Raw genomic sequence first — 19,289 nt, 5'->3', positions numbered from 1 at the left:
TGCTGAACTTTGCTGTTCAGGCAGTTTCAGTCCACCTGACGGTCTGCTCATCTAGTCTATACTTCATCAGCTTTCTCTGTGAAGATATTATGGGAGACACTGTCGAAAGCCTTACTGAAGTCCAGGTAGACAATATCCACTGTTCTTTCCTCATCTGCTAGCCCCGTCAGTCATTTCATCATAGAAGCTTCTCAAGTTGATCAAGCATGACTTCCTCTTGGTGAAGCCATGCCGACTTTTCCTAATGATTTTCTTGTCCTTTGTGTTCTTGGAAATGGTTCCCAGGATTAGTCATTCAGTCACCTTCCCAGGGATGGAGGCTGGCCAGCCTGTGGTTCCCTGGGTCTTCCCTGTTCCCCATCCCTCTGTTCCTGCCCCAACCTTGGAACCGACAGCACTTTGTGATCATTGATTGCAGTAGCCACTCTTGTGGCTTTATGGGTTGGGAGGTTTGTTTTTTTTTGCCTTTGGTCTAGTTTTGGTGTGTTTTTGCCAGGTTGACATTCAGATGGATTTTTCACTGTATCAGCTCCCTGCATGTCTGCTTTAACACTAATGCAGGGAGCAGAAGAGAAGGTAGCAGTAGGGCAGAGCAGAACTAGCAGTTACATTGTAGAGCCATGACTTCACTTACTATGCAAGTTCAATGAGTTTTTCCATGTTGTGGTTAGAGATCACACGCACATTCACAAGAAAAAGGTATCCGATAGTGTTTTGACAGGGTATTTTGTTTGTGGTGTTTTAGTTTCAGCTTGGTGTTGCAGTAGTCAGGCATTGGTTATTTCTGAAGGATAGTCTTGGCAGTAGATGAATTTTACATTATGCCTTACAACACTGTGTTAGACAATCTTGAAAAAAAAACAAAAGTTATATCCAAATGTCCCATCTTGATTATTGCAAAATTGTCACTCTTACCTATATCACCACGCTCTGCAAGTGGAGGTATTCAGTTTGCTGTATTCAGACTACAGCTTGGCTCCAAAGAGCGTGAGTGTGTTGCCTCCATATTGTCACCTTCACAGCCTTCTGATTTAATTAGGAGTTGCCTTCCTAGCTTTTGGAAAGCTGCATGTATTTGCTCCACCCTCTCTCTCGGACCTCCATTGTATCTACTTGCTGATCCAGATCTTGGTCTCTCTATTTCTTCCCCACACTTCCAAGTGGCTGGGAATAGTTCTTGTACAAACTACCTTTGTGTTTACAATGTCTGCTTTTTTCCCAAACTTTCATTCTTTCTTTGTGTCTAAGTCTCTCACTTGATTCAGTTACAGTTTTCTTTCCTTGACTCCTTTGTCCATTCTGAATCACACCTACTTTTGCACCGGATTTTATATAATCGTTTATTCTTTTCTGTTTTTTGATTGCAGCAGCATTGCTGTTTTCTCATTTCTTGTCACTGTCCTTCTCTGTGCTGCCTAGTCTTGTGAACATAACATCCTTTTGTCCCACTTTTTCTATCCTACCTTGGCTTCTGATACTTTTCTTTTTTTCTTTAATATATAGATTTCCTTAGAATCTATAGTTTTGTTTTCTTTCTGCTTGGAAAAAATACCCTTGCCTTTTGAGACAGAGCAGTACAAACACTTTATAATTTGTTCTGTGCATTTAGATTTCTTCTGTAAAAACAATTTGTTCAAACTGGAATCGTATTTATATTCATAACTATAATTTGAAAGTTTTGTGTAAACAAAGTTCAGCTGTGTGAAGCTCAAGGTGAGACTTTGTGTGATTAATTACATACATTGCATGCTGTTATTTCTGTTTCTTTGCTAAGTTTACAAAAACTTTGTCAAATATCTACGTAGAAAACTCTTGCTTACTTTTCCAGTCTGTCCCAGCTGCATCTCTAGGAGATAAAGCAAAACCATTGCTAAAACCAATATATGACCCCAGAACAATAGTAAAAAGTAAAAAAGTAAACAACTACTAAGTTTGGGCTTTTTTCTAAGTACTGCCTGCCAAGCAGTGCAAAAATAATAATAAAAAAGGCAACAAAAAACTTCAAGAACAAATTTGCAGTTTTATACTTTAATTCAAGAACCTGCATATGTGAGAAATAGTATAAATCATAACTAAGTTGTGCTTTTACTCTCTTGTCACCCTTTTTCAAAGCAGAAGACTTTTGTCTTTTCTTGTTAGTCCAACATTTTTCATGAGAAACTGAGTTTTCATGGAGTTCAAAAATGCTTTAATTAAAAGAAAAATTGCACTAGGAAATTGGTATATGTGGGATATTTAGTATGTTCTTTATAATGAAAAATGATGTCTCATTATTTAAAAAAAAAAGTTGTATTTTTAACTACTTAGGCCCTCTGTCCACACAATTATATTTAGCAATACTTCTAAGTCTAAGCAATGTCTTCTAAGACTGTTGTGTGGGTAGACGTGTGAATGATACTTTATTTTTTTTCCAAAATCTCTGAATATAATGAATGAACTGTTAAACCTGGATAAATGATATTCAGGCTTGCGATGCATGATTTTTCAATATTTTCACTGACTTTTTGTATTCAATTTAAGTAAAACATTGCTGATTTATCAGTAATGACAATGGAATTATTCTTGTTTATGGAGTGAAATAGGTGTAGTGTAATTATAGTAAACAGAATTTTTCATTTAGTGAGAGATAATACTACATTTAAAAATAGCTGAACAGAATATTCCAGAATGTTTGATGCATAAATTATAAAACTGCTGGGCATAAAGTGTGCCTTTAGCATCACTTGCATAAAATATGTCCATGAATTCAAAGATACGTCCATGAATTCAAATTTTCAAAATTGTGTGGTTTTTTTAGTTATAATTCCTGTCTTTTTAAAAGACAGGAGATTAAGAGAAATAAATTTCTATTTTTGGGCTGTTTGGGGGATTGAATTACTGTTTTTGTGGCAGAACTGTTAGTCTTACCACATGAAATTTTGTAGTTGAAATATGGGTTTTGGTGCTATCAAAGATATATGTGTATTTAACACTTATTTTCTTTTTTCTTTTTTTTTTTTTTTGCCTAACTCCTGTGGTTTTAGGTATTGCACCACAGAGGTTCATCAGTAATAATTTTGTTCATTATCATTTCAAAAATTGAATTTTGCATGTTATGGTTATCAGCTTCCTACGTTCTCCATCTCATTTTCTGCTATTGTAAGCTCTAAGTGGCATATGGGGTTCAAGCTGTAGTTCTCATTTCCCAAAAACATTGCCAATTAGGATGTTGGCTCTGGGACATGTGAATATGAAACAACTATGAAATGTACTTTGGAACTTCATTGCATATCAGTAAATCTGTATGACTAGCTGTATTTCATGGGTTATAAATCAGTAGCAATACTGAATTTTTCCTGTTTCCTGTGGCTTGAAGCACATTCCAAGTGTTTTCATGTGATGGGTTTCTCACTAGGTCCCATCCATCTTGTAGGAGAGAGTTCTGATTCCAGCAATGGCAAGGATCTTGACAGATCAGGTTCTCTGTTAGAAACACGTGAACTTTGCATTTCATGCTCACAGAGTGTTCAGATGGACATTGGGAAGCAAATGACTAAATCTGAAGTAGTGAAAGGCAGTTGCCTACATGTGGTAGCTTTCCTAACCAAGTATATTAAAATGTAATTTTTATCTTCTGGTTTATGAGACTTCAAAGACTTAACTCACATAAAGTCTGTGATGGTCTTATCTCGGAGTCCTGAAATTGAGTCGTCTTTATCAGTATCATAAGTAATTTGACACAGTTCCTGACCTTTGGCAGGAAAAGCCCAGGGGAATGAGATAGCATGAAGAAGGTCAGTTTGTCTCTCCTCCTTTGAGTTGTGATTCACCCATTACTCTTGAGGTCATTGTCAGGACAGTATGCAAGACCATATGGTAACTACTGCAGGCCTACCTTATTGGCAAATAAAGGGTCTCATTGTATTCTGGTTCTGCGTAAACTTTAACCTCTGGAGCCACAATCCAGGAAAAGAACTAAAACAGTGAAATTCTTGTCTGTTTGTTGGGGTTTTTTTGTTGTTTTTTTTCCTTCTTCTTTCCCTGTGCAGTTACAAATGCAAAGAATGGAGTCAAACACACATATTTCGATACACATTCTCAGCAGGCTTTCACTTATGATTGGTGCTGTAGTTTATGGAAAAAACCCCTTTCTCCTGTGCAGTTGTTTTCATTTTGAGCTTTTCACAGAATGTAGTCAGTGTCTTACTGAGAACGGTGCAAGGTTAACTTTTTTTTCAACCGCAGGACCTAGAAGCGAGGCAATTTTGAATGTTTGAATACAAAACTGCAGTGCTGTACTACTGAGTGTGTTTATATCCAAGCTAGTTATGACAGAGAAATGAAGCTTGAGTAAATGAAAGTAAGCTATAGAAATATTTTGAGCATTACAGCTAATGAGCACTGTTTAGTGCACTAGCTTTAGAGTAACTCTCTGAACTATATTTAATCTCTGCACTAAGGTGTTGCTAGTAATGATAATAATTATCATAGCATATGTCTTTTGAAGCACATCATGCTCCACTGTACCATAGTAAGCTAGAAAATTAAATATAAGCCTCACATTTGCATACAAGGTCTTATGGAGGAATTCTGTTAGTAGGATTATAGGTCATGAGTTTGTGTTCCTGCTAATGTCTGTCAACCTCATAGATAGTAAGTATACAAATATCCTTGTATAAGAAGATTTAAGTTTGAGGTTCTTTGTGAGGCTTTTCTAAGACCTGATGATACTTTTAGTATTGCATATATCCAATTCCCAGGAGACATTTGACTCCTCCTTGGGCTTGCAATGACCTGTGACCTAGGTCTGTAGCAAAGATGCTGTGCAAGATGCATGTAATGTGCTACGAACAACAGATTTTTTTTCAAGTGTTTTTTTTTTTTCTTGTACTTGTATTGTATTGTTCTTGTATTTTGTGACTTTTATCTAACAAGTTTCTGTTTACCCAAGACTGATAGAGATTGAACCTGAAAGCTGCCTATTGGCTACATTACTATGGTTAACTGGGTTGGTTTTGTTTGGTTTTTTTTTTGGTTGGTCGGTTAACCCCCCCCCACCATGTAATACTACATATTTATGTGACATGCTTGCTTTTTTGCAGTTTCCCATGTGTACAGTTTGTCAAGCAATAAACAGAGAGTTTTAAGAAAATGATGCATCTCCAACTTTCTGCTGCAGTGTAGAACTGTGAAGATTATTTATAATGCTGTTGCTCCTCAGGAGTCTTTGGTTAAAGTCCTGGTTGAGTTATGTCTGTTTATTTATCTCATATTAAATTAGGCATGAGTTCCTCTTTCATCCCTAGCATGACATATGAAAAGTAATTGTTTAATAATGTTTCAGAGCCTTGAGAAATTAAGAGCATCTTAGCCAGAGGTTGAGAAGATATCTGGACTAGCTCCAGAATTCCCAGTCTAATTACTTTCTTCTTGTTGAACTGAAGTGAATTTATCTTTAGAAAATATGAAATGTCAAGCTATGAGTTCCTGTATTAAACATATTTTTCAATTAAAATAACTATAGAAATAAGGGCAGAGAACTAACTTTTCCTAATTGCATGGTGAGAAAATTAATTTCCATAGAATTACAGTAAAAATATAATTATCATTATTCTTTTGACTCAGTAGTTGACAAAAGAATAATAAAGCTTTTCGAAGTTTTTTTTACTGAGTCTTTTAAGCATAATGACTCTCCTCTGATTTCAACATGTGCTTAATTTTCAGTACCCTGTATGATTAGATTTAAGAATGTAATACCTGTACTATTTTTATTTATTGCCATTTTTGCAGTACTTCCCAAGCAAGGGATTGGAGGAAACAATATTATGACTTTCAGGTAAATCTCAACTATTTCTGGCTTATCCCCAGTAAAGGGAAAGTATGATGGCAGAGACAGGATTTCAGACATCATTCCTTTTAAGAAAAGAGTGGGTATGTTGCCTTCTACAGAAATAAAAAGGCAATTTTAGGAGGAAAAATGTTAGGTTTCATTGATGACGTATAGGAAGATCACAGTCTTAGGTACTTCATGTACTTTGTTAACAGCAAAGCTGCTGATTGACTTTTGTTAACCTATTGTCATAGGTTCAGTTGGTTGATTCGGAGCTGGTGTAGGGAGGTGAGGGCTGTGTTAGGCCTTACATGAGACCTTTTGTGTACCCTCAGGGCCTGAATAAAGAGGCTGGAGAGAAAGTTGTTAGTGTACAGCTAAGGTATGGGAGGCAGTGTAGGCTGTGGTCATTGATACAGCTGAAATACGAGGCAGGGATGTAGGAGAGGTTGGTCTCAGAGCAGCTGGCATCATGATGCCTGGTGTTTTTTTCTGTTCAGTTTTTCACTTAGAAAACAAGCAAATATTGTCTGGGTTAAAGAAAAAAGGCAGCTATGTAGAATTTGCTGAGAACTCTGCATCCACTTTTGGTTTAATAACCTAAGAACAAATCAGATTTTCTGTTGGGAAGTAGTTTTATATGTATTTGTGTTACTTGTCCTGTGCGGTAGTACTGCCAATTATATTTATTAGCCCTAAATATTAAACAGCTGGCAGGATTCCATCGTATATAAATAAGACATTTGAGACCTGGAAGAATGCCATTCCTAATACAGCCAGCTGGTGCTTTTTACAGTTACATTCAGCACAACACTGCTGAATTTCACTGTACATTCAGTGCTGCGTTAATGACAATAGGAGAACATAGGGTGGTTTGGGATTTCTGTAGGAAATGCCATTGTGTAAGAATACATTGTTTTGAAAGACTGACTGTACCAACGAAATGCTATATTATGCACCTGTTTTGTGCATTTTGATGTAAATACTTTTGTGTTTATGTGTTTTGTGGGCAAATACAAAGCCACAAACTGCAGAGGCTTTTCAAATGTGAATTTTTAAGTGTTCCTGTGGCACAAGTGTTTTTCACTTTCTCCGTTGCGGTGGTGTTTTCCTATTTAAGTAGTGGTTTCATGCTTAGCAATTCCTGCTTGCTGCTGCTTCTGAAACTGTTTGCTAATGGCTTGGGTTTTTTCATGAAAGCATAATCGACTCTTTGTTAGATCACAAATAATAACTAAAATAGTAACAAATATAGCTCCCTGCTAGTTTGTTCCTATTCTGAGTATGAGAAAACTGAGGCATAAACACAGACAAGGGTTATCTTCAGGTTTGCCTAATATGCAAGCAGTTTGGAGAAGAACTGGGTTCTTTCCATTCTTGAATGGCTGTGCCATGATCATTTCTTTGTGAAGGTCTGTCATCAGTACTTCTCTGGCTACATGCAGAGGTAATGCTTTAGTTGAAGCAGAGGATAAAGCTGGAGGAACTGATGCTTTTTATTCATATTATTATTAAATATTAACAGGAGCTTATTGTTACAAGACATATAGCCGAAAGTGGTATGTCTAACATGAAGTGTGAAATCATCTCTAATTGTAATTACGGAAGACACAATTTTTCAGCAGATTGCCATGTTCATGGCCTTGGGTGAGTTCTATCTTGGATAAAATTCTGCTTGCTGAAGTACCCATTGTACCAAACAGCTGCTTATTTCCATCTCTGATACAGCTACGCCTAAAGGCTGACCTTACCTAGTTTGTACATTGTTCATGGATAAAAGGTGCTTTTATGTGAGCAGTAGTTCAGTACAGATTCCAACCATGGGGACTGTTGTGCTGAGAACTTCCCAGAAAATCTGCTTAACCTGTGAGATAAATATGATTAAAACCTGTTTCTCAAGGAAACATGGAGCCTAGAGAAAAATAAGGCTGTAAATGTTTTGCTTGTCCAAGCTCTGAATGAGGGCATTTGAATGCTTGGATTCTGATGTCTGTTAGAAAGTCAGATGTTTTCCTCGTTGTAGTGACCTTTTTACCTCACTGTGATTTAGAGGATTTTGCTTGCAGAAGGGTGAGAATCAGCTGTCCTTACAAGTTTGATGATGAGGTGCTCAGCTGTCTAGCAATTACAGATGGGGAAAAAAGTAGCTTTACTAATTTTTCTGCTGTTTGATTTAATTATTAGTCTAATATTCCCAGGATAAGGTGTGTACTTTTGCTTTCTCAAATGCTGTGTGTTTATGTGTGCTTAGTACCTATAACAGAGTTGTGCTTATTTTTTTAACTCTATTTATTTTAATATTTATGTTATTTTATTTCCCAGATTAAAACTTTTTAAAAACTAAGAGGCATTAGTGCATCCAACACCTCTGGTGGTTTTCTTTTGAGAGAGTAAGAGAGCGAAGATTTTTATTAAATTACGTATGTATTTGTTATGTCTTGGTGAAATGATGTTTATATGCTTTGAAAGATTCTGATCACTGCAGCAAAATACATTTTGCACTGTAGGTAGCAGAGGATGATGTGGCTGTAGTAGGTACAGGGAGGAGGTTCTTGTTCTTTCCACCTTCCTTCATGTCTGGTCTTATTTTTAGGAATCTTTTTTGAAGGTCTTATTTTTCTGACCAGGCTGTTTCTATGGTCACTTCACGGGTCATGGTTTCTTTCTAGCTCCCATGTGTCTCCTATGGTTTCTTTCTAGGCCGTGTGTCAGGAAATGCATGTTCTTGTGGGGAGGAAAAGGGTGGGCTCACCTTTCTTAAAAACAAAACAAAACCAAAAAACCACCAATCCAAAACATAGATTAGGTAAGAATTTTTCCATTAGATCTGGTGGTTTTGAATAATTTGGGATAAATTTGGAGCCGTGTGTTGTATGGCAAAATGCTATACCTTGGTTTCTGTTGGCCAAATTTACTACCTGGATGCTCTTAATGAGTTTCTTATTTCACCTGAGCTCTCATCAGACAAGAAATTAAGATTTTTGTCTTGGTTGTAATTGTGAAACACTTTTGCTTAGTTCTGAAGAAAAGCCAACTTTTTGGTTGAGGCTATGAACAAAATCTCCTGAATACAATGATCTCCTGAATACCTGATGATACACACCATCAGGTGTGTTTTGTCTGCTCCCACAAATATGAAGACTTCAGTGGATAACTGAACAGACAGGGAGAAGAACACAGTGGTAATACTAGGTGTATCTTAGACTGAATATCATTGCATGCAATTTTATACCTGTACATCCTCCTTTCAACCTTACATTCTCTTTAGTATGCTTATTTTCTGTCACAGTAGAGCTTTTTCATTTAACAGTTATGACTGTTGTAAAATTATAGACTAGTAAAACAGCATTACGAGAAAGTGTCTTAGAAGGGTTTATGCAATGATAGTGATAATTTCACTGTGTATGTAACTTAGTTGGAAAACTCTTGCAATGCAACTGTCCCTTCTTTCATTTACAACTTAGAAAAAAACTAAAAATAAAAACTAGGAGGAGACCTAGTACCAGCAGGTAATTTCATTGATTTTTGAAAGCCAAATGTAGAAAAAAAACTTCCATGGTATTTTCTAAACCTCTTAAATTCCCAAACTGGATCATTTTCTGTCTTCTGATCTCAGCTGATTGGTATTTATGAGCCTTACATCAACGTCTTTGGCGATGTTGAGGAAAGTGTTTTCATATTGATGAGCTGGTGTGGAATGCATTCTTCTATGATACGGTCATTACAGGGTTTTTGTTAATAGCAAGCTTTCAGAGCTCTTGCTTCCTGTTACTATTTTGTTAAACTTCTATGTAAGATGTGGGAATCTTCCACTTTTCATTTAGATTTGAATTTTTTTATTCCTAGTCTCAAGCTGTCCTAAAATGTGTGCTGCTTTTTGTTGGCTGTTTCATTTCCTCACCCCTCCTCAGAGTTTTGGCAGTTGTTTATAGAAATCTCTCCTTAAATACATTTTTACTTTCAAGTAACTGAAAAAGTTATTTTTCTCTGTCTATTGGCTGTGAAGTTGAGTAGGATACGTTAGAATCATGTTCAACATATGTGAAAGCTTGATTCTCTTACTGATCTGAATTTGAACATATTCAACATTATAGTAAAAAAGTCAACAGAAGGTCTAAGTACTAAAACAAGGGAGTTATGAAAGTTTTTCTTCTTGTCTTAAATCCTGCAACCTGTTTCCCAAATGTGTGCTTGAGCATGATGGAAATGTTTGAAATGTTGGATGATGTGTGATAGAAAAAGGAAGTGTTAGACTGAAAAAAAATGCGTGTGTGTGCATTTATATGTGATGTGTGTGTACATTTATATGTGATGTAATTCCCTGTTATCATAGTGAAAGATTTTTAGGTCAAATTCTCTTATGCAAATTTCTTTAAAGCAGAAACAAGCAACACCAAACCACTCACCCCAAAAGCAAATCAAAAAACCCTCAACAAACAAACTCCCCAAAAAAACAAACAAATGTTGTTTAGGAAAGTGGTGAATATTTCCGTGTCTGAGTCTTTCAATCTTGCTGTGTTGCTATGGTATAAAGTATGTCAGATGTTTCATACTTAAATTAATTATATTTTCAGTTAATGAAGGTGACAAGCACAAAGTTGTCAGAAAATGACTCGTAGATTGGGTTCCTTTTATAAAGATAAAAATGTCTGTGGTGTCTTTTTTGTTATGGTTTCCTTCTTCCCAATATTATTTCTTCACTTTTTAGTCCTTTGTGAAAGTCTTGTGTATCAAAATGCATCTTTCTTAGGAGATGGGGTTTTATTTCAACATTTCAACTCAGGCAATACTCAAGCTCTTAGTAAAGTTAATGGGAAATGTCCCTTGAGAGCAAGATCAAGGATTCTTGGGCAAGTGTCAGATATACACCCAAAAGTAAATGAAAGTTTCACTGATGTGTGTAGATTAATTTGCCACATTTAAGATAAGTGGCAGGGAGCTTTGTGTACCACTGAAGGATGCTTAACTATTACAGCAACAAATATACAAAATAATTTCTTGTAATATCAACTTGATAAAGGTGTCATTGGAACTGAATTACTTTCTTAAGAATATTTGTTGGTAGCACTTCCATTTTCCAAAATAAGAAAATTAAGTTTGTGTTTATACATTCTGGCACAAATAAATATATTTCTGGAAAAACTGGAAAGAAAATGTCACCAGGAATGTCTACTTTATGCTCGTACTCAGGACTTCTACTGAACTGCCAGTTGTAACTTTAATCTTTTGTTAAAAAATATTAATTACATACAAAATTACTCACAGAGGAAAATACTAGTTCTGAGCATAATTAGTGTAATATAGAGTAATAACTCAAATGCCTGCTGCTCAGTCACCTCAGTACTTACAGAATTTTAGCGTGTAATATGCAGCTTTGGAATATTTCTGCATTTTTCTAGTGCTCCATGAAACCTTCATATGCGTAACTTTAAGCTCATAATAGAACATTTTGACCATTTTGATTTTTCTGCTTGCAAATATAAATTTTCTTCTTATTGAAATCTTAGTAGAAATGTATAGCATCTGCACAAATCTTAGCAGTTTTAAATACTTTGCTTGGGCTGTGAAGCCATTGCCTTTGTAACATAATCTCTGGAGAAAATGGAAAGTACACAAATGCATATACACTTACGTGTGTGTATATACAAGGGAGAGGAACATCTCGCTTAATAGTTTTTGAACTCATAGGTGAATGTTAAGAATTTCACAGAGGAGCAGAGATCTCCAAAGGCTTAAATCCCTACAAGATTTATGAATATAAGCAATGAGAGAGGAGAGGAAGAGGGAGAGACAGAGATGGCATTAACACTCCCAATGAGGATGACGCTTTTTTGCGCTCACCTTTTTAGACATCAGAGTCCATGTTGGAGACTAAACAGGAGACACAGGTTTGTAGAAAACTAGGCTTCATTAACTCTGTTGCTCATGGCATGGCTTGTTTGTTTACCTCTCTTTATTGTGATTGCCTAGCAACCAAGGGAGGGAAACAAACAGAAAATATTATTAGCCAGTTGGCATTCTGGCAGTGATATGTTGAAAAGTTGCATGCACTGACTATCTGAAATATGAGATTCCTATCATAATGATCTTTTTGTTTGGGAAAGGAATTGCTTGAATAAATAGGAGAAGGCAGAAAGTGTGCATACACGGGAATGCACACTTTTCTGTCATTGCTCAGCAAGGTGTAATAAAGGTGATTTATTTTTGCCTGCTGAAAAACTGTACTGAATACTAGGAGCCAGTAGATGAGAGCACAGTCAATTTTTAGTATTAGAACAAAAAGTGTTTTTCAGGTTGAATTTGAATGGTGGTTCTGTAGAAGCTTATATGAATCTGGCTATCTAACCACTACTGGAATTATTAATATATGTTAAAGGACACACGGACATTATCTGAAATGATGCTCATACCAAACCATACCAAATATATCATCATACCAGATTTCTTAATGGAAAATAAAATTGCAATGAAATATTGTTAGAATGTTGCCTGAGATTGTCAGTAGAGTCTCAGGGAGTTATCTCCTTGGGTTCCAGAGTTGCCTTGAAAAATTATCAAACTGCATTTTTATTAGCAGTTTTATAGTTTATAGTTTAGGAGCTTTATAGCAATGTGATGCTAAAAGAGAAAATGTAGTTTTTTGGGATCGTGCAGTTGTATATGTCTTGTATCGTAAATCATAAAGTAGCATTCAATTTCTTAATGCAAACTTAAGATTTTTTTAATCTATATTAAGGGAAAAAAACACAAAAAAAAACCCCAGAATAACTGAAGTGTGCCACAGGAATGATGAAAGAATTAAGATCACTCATGTCCTAGATTCGCACACTGAACTTTTTGGTGAGGCTGCTCATGACATCCTAGGAAATGGCCTACATTCATTTCTGTACATTCCCTTTGTAAAGAAAACGGAAGAAAAAGCCAAAGCCATAAGTCCAGCACACTCTGCCACATTGTTCTGGGAAAGAAAATCCTTTCTGTCCCAGCTTTGTTAGTCATTATGACCAGAGCATGAGAGTTAGACGCTCTCACTGGGGATCTCGGACATTTTTCTGTACCACTGAATACATTCTCATTTCCTGCCATTAACAGTATCAAACAAAGGTTTAAAAAATGAAAAGCAAACAAAAGAACACTTTCCAAAAGCCACATTACATGCTGGGGAGGGAGTGGTGCTGTGGCACTTCACCTGGATGTGTTTCAAAAGTGTTGAAGGTGTCTGAAGGGAGTAATGTGACGTATGTACTGCGTAATAATGTGAATTCAAAAATAGTGGTCACACCTGTGCTCCTTCCCTCTTAACAGCAGCAACAAACCCAACACCCAGAATCTCATATCACAGCCTCAGATTTACAACTCCCTGATCATGCTGTCATAAAATCCCTGACACAATTTTTAAAATGTTTCATAAAAGAACTTGAATCTATCATCCCTATTGGACTGCTTGCAAGATAATCCTGTTGCTTGATTCTTCCAGTATTTAGAACCTGGCTATTCATTTCCAGTCTAAACATAGCCAAGACTGATAAATATTTGTTTTTTCTGTAGCTGCATGGTACTGAAAGAAAGAAGTGCCAGTTGGGACATCTTTGAAGTGGCCAGATTTACCTGAGTAATTGCATGTAATTGAAGTGAGAATTAGGTTTGGGTCCCACCGGTGTCTGTTTTACATGGTATAAGTACATATCTTTCATATGATCATTCTGCCAGCATCTCAGCAGATTTTCATAGAATCATTAACGTTGGAAGAGAACTCTAAGATCATCAAGTCCAGCCGTCAAGTCTTTTTTCTTGAAGTTCTCAGCCTATCTCCTACCAATGCCCTTCCTCCTCAGAATTACATAGTGCCAGTTCCTTCCTTCCTGGCTCAGGTAACCTTCTCTAGGTCTTTCTTAAATCCTAGGAAAGTGCCTGTGCCCAAATCCTCTGCAGTATTTCTCTGCTGTCGCTGCTGTGTAGCCTCTGTCTCCTTGTGACAGCTTCTCCTTCGTCTGTTTTTTCTTCTGATACCTTCTGGTTTATCTTTTCCATCTATCTGGAGATGAAAATGTAAACTATTGTTATTTTCTTTTGGCAAAGCATCAACAAGATGAAATTTTGTATGGGAAAATGTAGTATCCTCAGAAATAGATGGGAGGAGTTAATTTTGAGTTCTAGGTGGGTTTCCATGGTAACTAAGTTTGAGTGGCCATACTTTCTTGCTAGATGCATTCTTGCCCCTTGCATTACATATTTACTCATGCAGAAATACTGGTGGTTGCATGATGTGCAGTTTAGGAGAGTTGATTCAATGGAAATTGCCCCCCCACCCCATGCCGGTTTTCCATGGGATGAAGATAGTTCTGGGAAGCTGAAGGTGGGAGAAGGGGAAGCTGCGACTGCAGCAAGCTGGACTCAGTGCACAAGAGGGAAAGGAGCATGTCCCTTTCTGCCTCCTGGTTGTCCTATGTAGAGTAAATGTCTGCCTTACATCTGAACTTTTCCTTTAGTGCATCTCATATCTCTGAGTTATTCTCTTTGCAGCTCATTGTCTCACCTCTGTTTTGGCTGAATTCCTCTTCATGTCTTTTCACTCTCCTGTTATTTATTATAGCTCTCTGCTTTTGACCTGTTCTAGCCCCAGCTATCCAGGTTCCCACATACGTGGAACTCTAATCTTTTCTTCCTGGGCCCTAAGATGCAAAGACTCACTTTAATTACTAAATAGTAACTCTGGACTTTTCTTTTAGCTGATTTTTTCCCCTCCCTGGTGACCTCCAGCAAATCAGAATTTTTTTGTGTGTGTTTAAAATACCTGAGATATCCTTTGTTTCTAATTCTTCCTTTACTTTTTAACTCATACCTAGTTTGTTATTTCAGCTACCTGTCTGGGAAAATAGATTTAGAATGATACCAGTACAAATTAAAACTGCACTGAATATTGTAAAACTGAGCAGGCTATGTGGCAGTGCTGCACAGGAGGTTTGTTTCCTCTTGACACTTAGCCAGCACATTTTAGTGACAATACCTCTCTATAAAGCTAAAGTTTACATGCTCAACTACTAAAGTTTTATTTGTTTATTTATTTTTATCCTCTGTGTAATGATAATAGATTTTTAGTGCTGAAAAGAAATGCTGTGAGCGCCATAGTCTTGTTTGGGTACTGTCTGGTGCTTTGATCTAAAAGCAGCAGAGCTCATGTGCAGCATGAGAGAGGGTGGCTCTACAAGAGCAATACTGGGAAAAAAACAAGAGATACTAAAACAGCATGACTTTGCTTTAAGAGGACATGCGTAGCATCTCGTTGATGGTTTGTATGGATTTGCAGTGAAAGACTGCTTGCCTTCATTTGAGCCCCTGAAATCATCACAGGAGCAATTGACAATACTGATTAAATAAGGAAACGTTCAATATTTTATTAAGCAACATTCATTTTGTTTTGTTTTTTTCTTTCCCAAATTCCAGTCACCAGAATAAGAATCTCTCTTTTTTTTTTTTTAAGAAAGTAATTTTGTAACTATTGTAACTTTACAGAGCAAGTTGAACACATTAATTACAACCAGAGAAATAAAAATTTAAAACAACTACAAATACAAGTGTTTCAGGAACCTCACTTAATAGAAAAAACCCATGGGTTATGGAAAGGAAATTGTCTTTAGGTTCTTGATAATCTGTTTAGAATTAAAATCACGTGGGGATGGCAATACGATAGCTTACTGGGAAAAGCTGCAATGCAAATGTACTGCTTGTATTTAGTTTGATCATAGTAATTACTGAAGCCACAAATCTACTTGAATCTATACATGTTCTGATCTGAACACTCTTCTGTAGTTTCAGTGACTTATTTCACCTTAACTCTTTCTAAACTGATAGTTGCTATCTCTGTAATTTTATAATAGTTAAAGCATTTTGGTCAAGTTAGCACCCAGTGTGACGTTGGTGCTTCCATTCAGCAGTGCTGCAGCTTTAAATGGTAGATTTGAAATTTTGTTGTTTATGTAAATGGACTGACGTGGCAATCTGCAATTGTTTTCAGGCAATCTGGTCTTTACTAGAAATTAATGAAGTGATTATTACATGTTGCAACTTCTAGATAAAAAGCATAGTAGTGGTGCTACCTTTAATATGCAATTCATACATCTGTGTTCAACTGTCTGTGTGAGCATGTTGGATGAGAAACCTCTGAAAAAAAAATTGCAGTGAGACTTGTTCAGAAAAATAACATCTGCTGTGGAGATGTTTTAAATTCTGCAAGTTCCTGGTTTTGCTTCTGTCTCCCACTGGACATGTAAAATATGTTGAACTGATTATGAATTTTATGGAAGAGATAAGAAGTAGATCACTTATGAATCTGTGTGAGCTGCTTCAAATGTCTGTGAAATTATGTTTCATTATATAATCTTACCTAGTTTTGCCCAGTTGTTGTAAGTGAATTTTTATTTGTCCAGGTAAGACCTGTAGTTGAGTAGGCACATCCAGCTTCACAGGAGGCAATTATGACACCTGAATGGCTTTTTGCAACAGCATTATATGGCTGGCTCAGGGGCGGTACTTGTACAAGGACATCTGTGAGAGAAGGGTTCTCCACTCAGTTTTGGGAACTTGGCAGAGGCTGGGAGCCCAGGGTCCAGCTGCTTCTTATACAGGCGAGAGCTCTTCTTGTGTAATGAGCTGCCGTGAGGTGCCAAGCTCTCAAGTGGCCATGAGCTCCAGTGTAGTAACTTTGGCTCAGAAAAATCACTGTGCTATTCTCTCTCTTTGGCAATGTAGCATATTATGGCTTGCTGGAGCATTTTGGCTGCAGTGTACACATCCAAGACTCTGTTTTTAACTCTATTGAATTAGTCAGGGAGAGATAAAACTTGTATATAGTCACATCTGTAAAGTGAACTAAAATAAACTTTGTTTCAATTAAAGGAAGAATATTTATACTGTTTTTATCTACTGGTTTAATAACATGATTTAAAATCATCACATCTTGTGTGTGGACAATTTCATTGTGCAGACCAGCTCTTAGTCATATCAAAACTTTGTTAAATCCAGTGGGTAGGGACTGAAAAATCTCAGATGTTACTCTGATGTGGCCTCATTCTTTTGCTTTTTTTTCTTTGTGTGTGTGTGATGCATGTCTTGTAAAAGGAGGAAATTGTAAAGACAGGTAACACTTCTGCACCTCAGTTTCTTTGTCGGTAAAGTGGGAGTAGTACTTTCCTCAGATAATATTTGCTCTGCAGCACACTAAGGTCCTTCAGCAAAAGGTGCTTATGTAAAATGAGTGATTGTTACACTGAGTTCTTAAATGTAGCATTGATGTGACTTAATTTTTGAGGGAGGATGTTTTTCTGCTAGAAGTTCTTCTTTGTCTCCTTCCCCCAAGAGTGGCAGTGATTTCTCACAGCATACTTAATTCTGTCTACTTCACATCTCCAGTTTTTGTACCTCACAGCAGCTCTCTCTTAAGCTCTAGTGCTCCCCAGCTGCACTGTGCCTGGTTGTGTGGGGCAGCGTTTGTGTGTTTTGCAGAGGCTGTGTATGTGGGTGACAGTGAAGCAAGAAGTTTGTAGCTGCTGTATGTTCTACTAGTGTGCACTTCATTATGGCGATAGGAGTTTACCTCTTTTGTTTGTGTAATCAACTTTGAGGCATAGAGCAGAAAATGATAAGGCCCAGGGAGATCTTACCAGTGTTTGTAAATGCCTGATGTCAGGGTAAAGAGAATATGGAGTCAGACTCCTCCCTCTGGTGCCCAGTGAAAGGCCAAGAGGCCATGGATACAAATGGAAATATAGGAAATTCCATTTAAACATAAGGACCAGCCTTTTTGCTCTGAGTACAATCAAATGCTGGCACAGGCTGCCCAGAGAGGCTGTGAAGTCTCCATCCTTGGAGATACTCAAAAGCCTGACTGGACAGGATCCTGAACAACCTGCTCTGGCTGACCCTGCATGAGCAGGGGGTTGGGCTAGAAGATCTGGAAGGGTTTCTTTCAACTTCAGTCCTGTTGCGATTCTTTAACAGCTGTTGTTCATTGTAGTGATAGTTTTAATTCCTGCACTTCAGTGGTAAGGCTCTTCATTTTGCATTTTAAGATACGGAATGTAGGGCAACTGCATTTTTTGTGTGGATAAAAGCTGAAGAATGATGACCTTAAAAAAAACCAAACCAAAACAAATGGCCCAAGTCATTCAGGGAAAAAGTGAAGAAAGATGCATCTTAAGTCCCTTAGTTGTGGTAAATGACTAACAGTAAATATTTACTTTAAGTACCCCTGTAGGACTTCTTTTTTCCAGTGACTGGTAAATATTCCTCTCTGATAAGTGTGACTTCAGAAATCAGGTAGGACTGATACATGAGTAATTCACAAATAGGAGACCCGTTCCTTCCCGGTCTGGGTCAAGTAAGTTTGTCAGCTGATGACTGATGTAAAATCAAATGACTACTTATACTTCTAAAACCATTTTAGAGTCATAGCCTATGTAATCCACAGAAGAAAATTAACCAAGATACTTAACAGTAAGTTGGTGGTAATTTTTAATAACTCTGGAAACTGGACTAAGCTTGAGGGTTTGTCCAGAGAACATATATACCAAGCAAAATCAATTGTCATGCTTTGAATAAATTTAAAACTGTAACATTATGACTATACGGAATTTCAGTGGGAGCCATTGACTTGGGTTTGGTAAGTTTTTAAATCTTGTTGAATCTTTTAAATATAACTTGATTCTAACAGTGAAAATGTGGTGTTGTCCTAGTGAACCTCTTCTGTTTGAGGTGAGTGTGCTTGTAGTAGAAACTTGTTGGGATCACGATCAACAGGACAGCACTACATATAGTTTAAGAAATCACCCTTTTTTAATAATGCAAAACAGCTGTAGCATCTCTTTCATGTCGCCTTGAAATAACTTTGTGAAAACTGACTTCTTAATGGTGAATTGTGTGTCCATTTATGATTTTTTTATGTTTTAATAGGAAAAAAGTAAGTGCAAGTTCAACCAGGCTTCACTATAAAATAAACAATAATGTCCAAACAAAGTGGTTTTTGCTTTTTCACAGCTTTTGTTTCCAAGTGTGATTTTATTGGTATAATCATGAATCTTAAAATATTTTCTTTTTTCTTTTTCTTTTTTCTTTTTTCTTTTCCAGTGGGAAGAGATTAGTGGTGTTGATGAGCATTATACTCCAATCAGAACTTACCAAGTGTGCAACGTTATGGATCACAGTCAAAACAATTGGCTGCGAACAAACTGGATTCCACGCAATTCAGCTCAGAAGATATATGTGGAGCTCAAGTTTACCTTGAGGGACTGCAATAGTATCCCTTTAGTTCTGGGCACTTGCAAAGAGACCTTCAATCTGTATTATATGGAATCTGATGATGACCATTCAGTAAAGTTCAGAGAGCACCAGTTTACAAAGATTGACACCATTGCAGCTGATGAGAGCTTCACCCAAATGGATCTCGGGGACCGAATTCTCAAGCTGAATACAGAAGTCCGTGAGG

The 19,289-nt window shown here is 36.9% G+C and overlaps 1 protein-coding gene across 1 annotated transcript in view; it reads left to right on the top strand.

Annotated features, from left to right (window-relative positions):
• Positions 1-17,481: 17,481 nt before the first annotated feature.
• The window catches only part of LOC104540359 (ephrin type-A receptor 3-like), a gene marked incomplete at its 3' end in the record, with an annotated part of 2,130 nt that continues 322 nt past the window's right edge, over positions 17,482-19,289 (top strand). The window contains 2 exon segments of the mRNA XM_010184156.1: positions 17,482-17,532; positions 18,932-19,289. The exon segment at positions 18,932-19,289 is cut by the window's right edge and continues 17 nt beyond it. Coding sequence (XP_010182458.1) covers positions 17,482-17,532; positions 18,932-19,289 — 409 coding nt within the window.

The sequence above is a fragment of the Mesitornis unicolor genome, unplaced genomic scaffold (assembly GCF_000695765.1).
Source record: "Mesitornis unicolor isolate BGI_N332 unplaced genomic scaffold, ASM69576v1 scaffold11155, whole genome shotgun sequence".
NCBI classification, from domain to species: domain Eukaryota; kingdom Metazoa; phylum Chordata; class Aves; order Mesitornithiformes; family Mesitornithidae; genus Mesitornis; species Mesitornis unicolor.
This window is presented reverse-complemented; position numbering and strand designations above follow the sequence as displayed.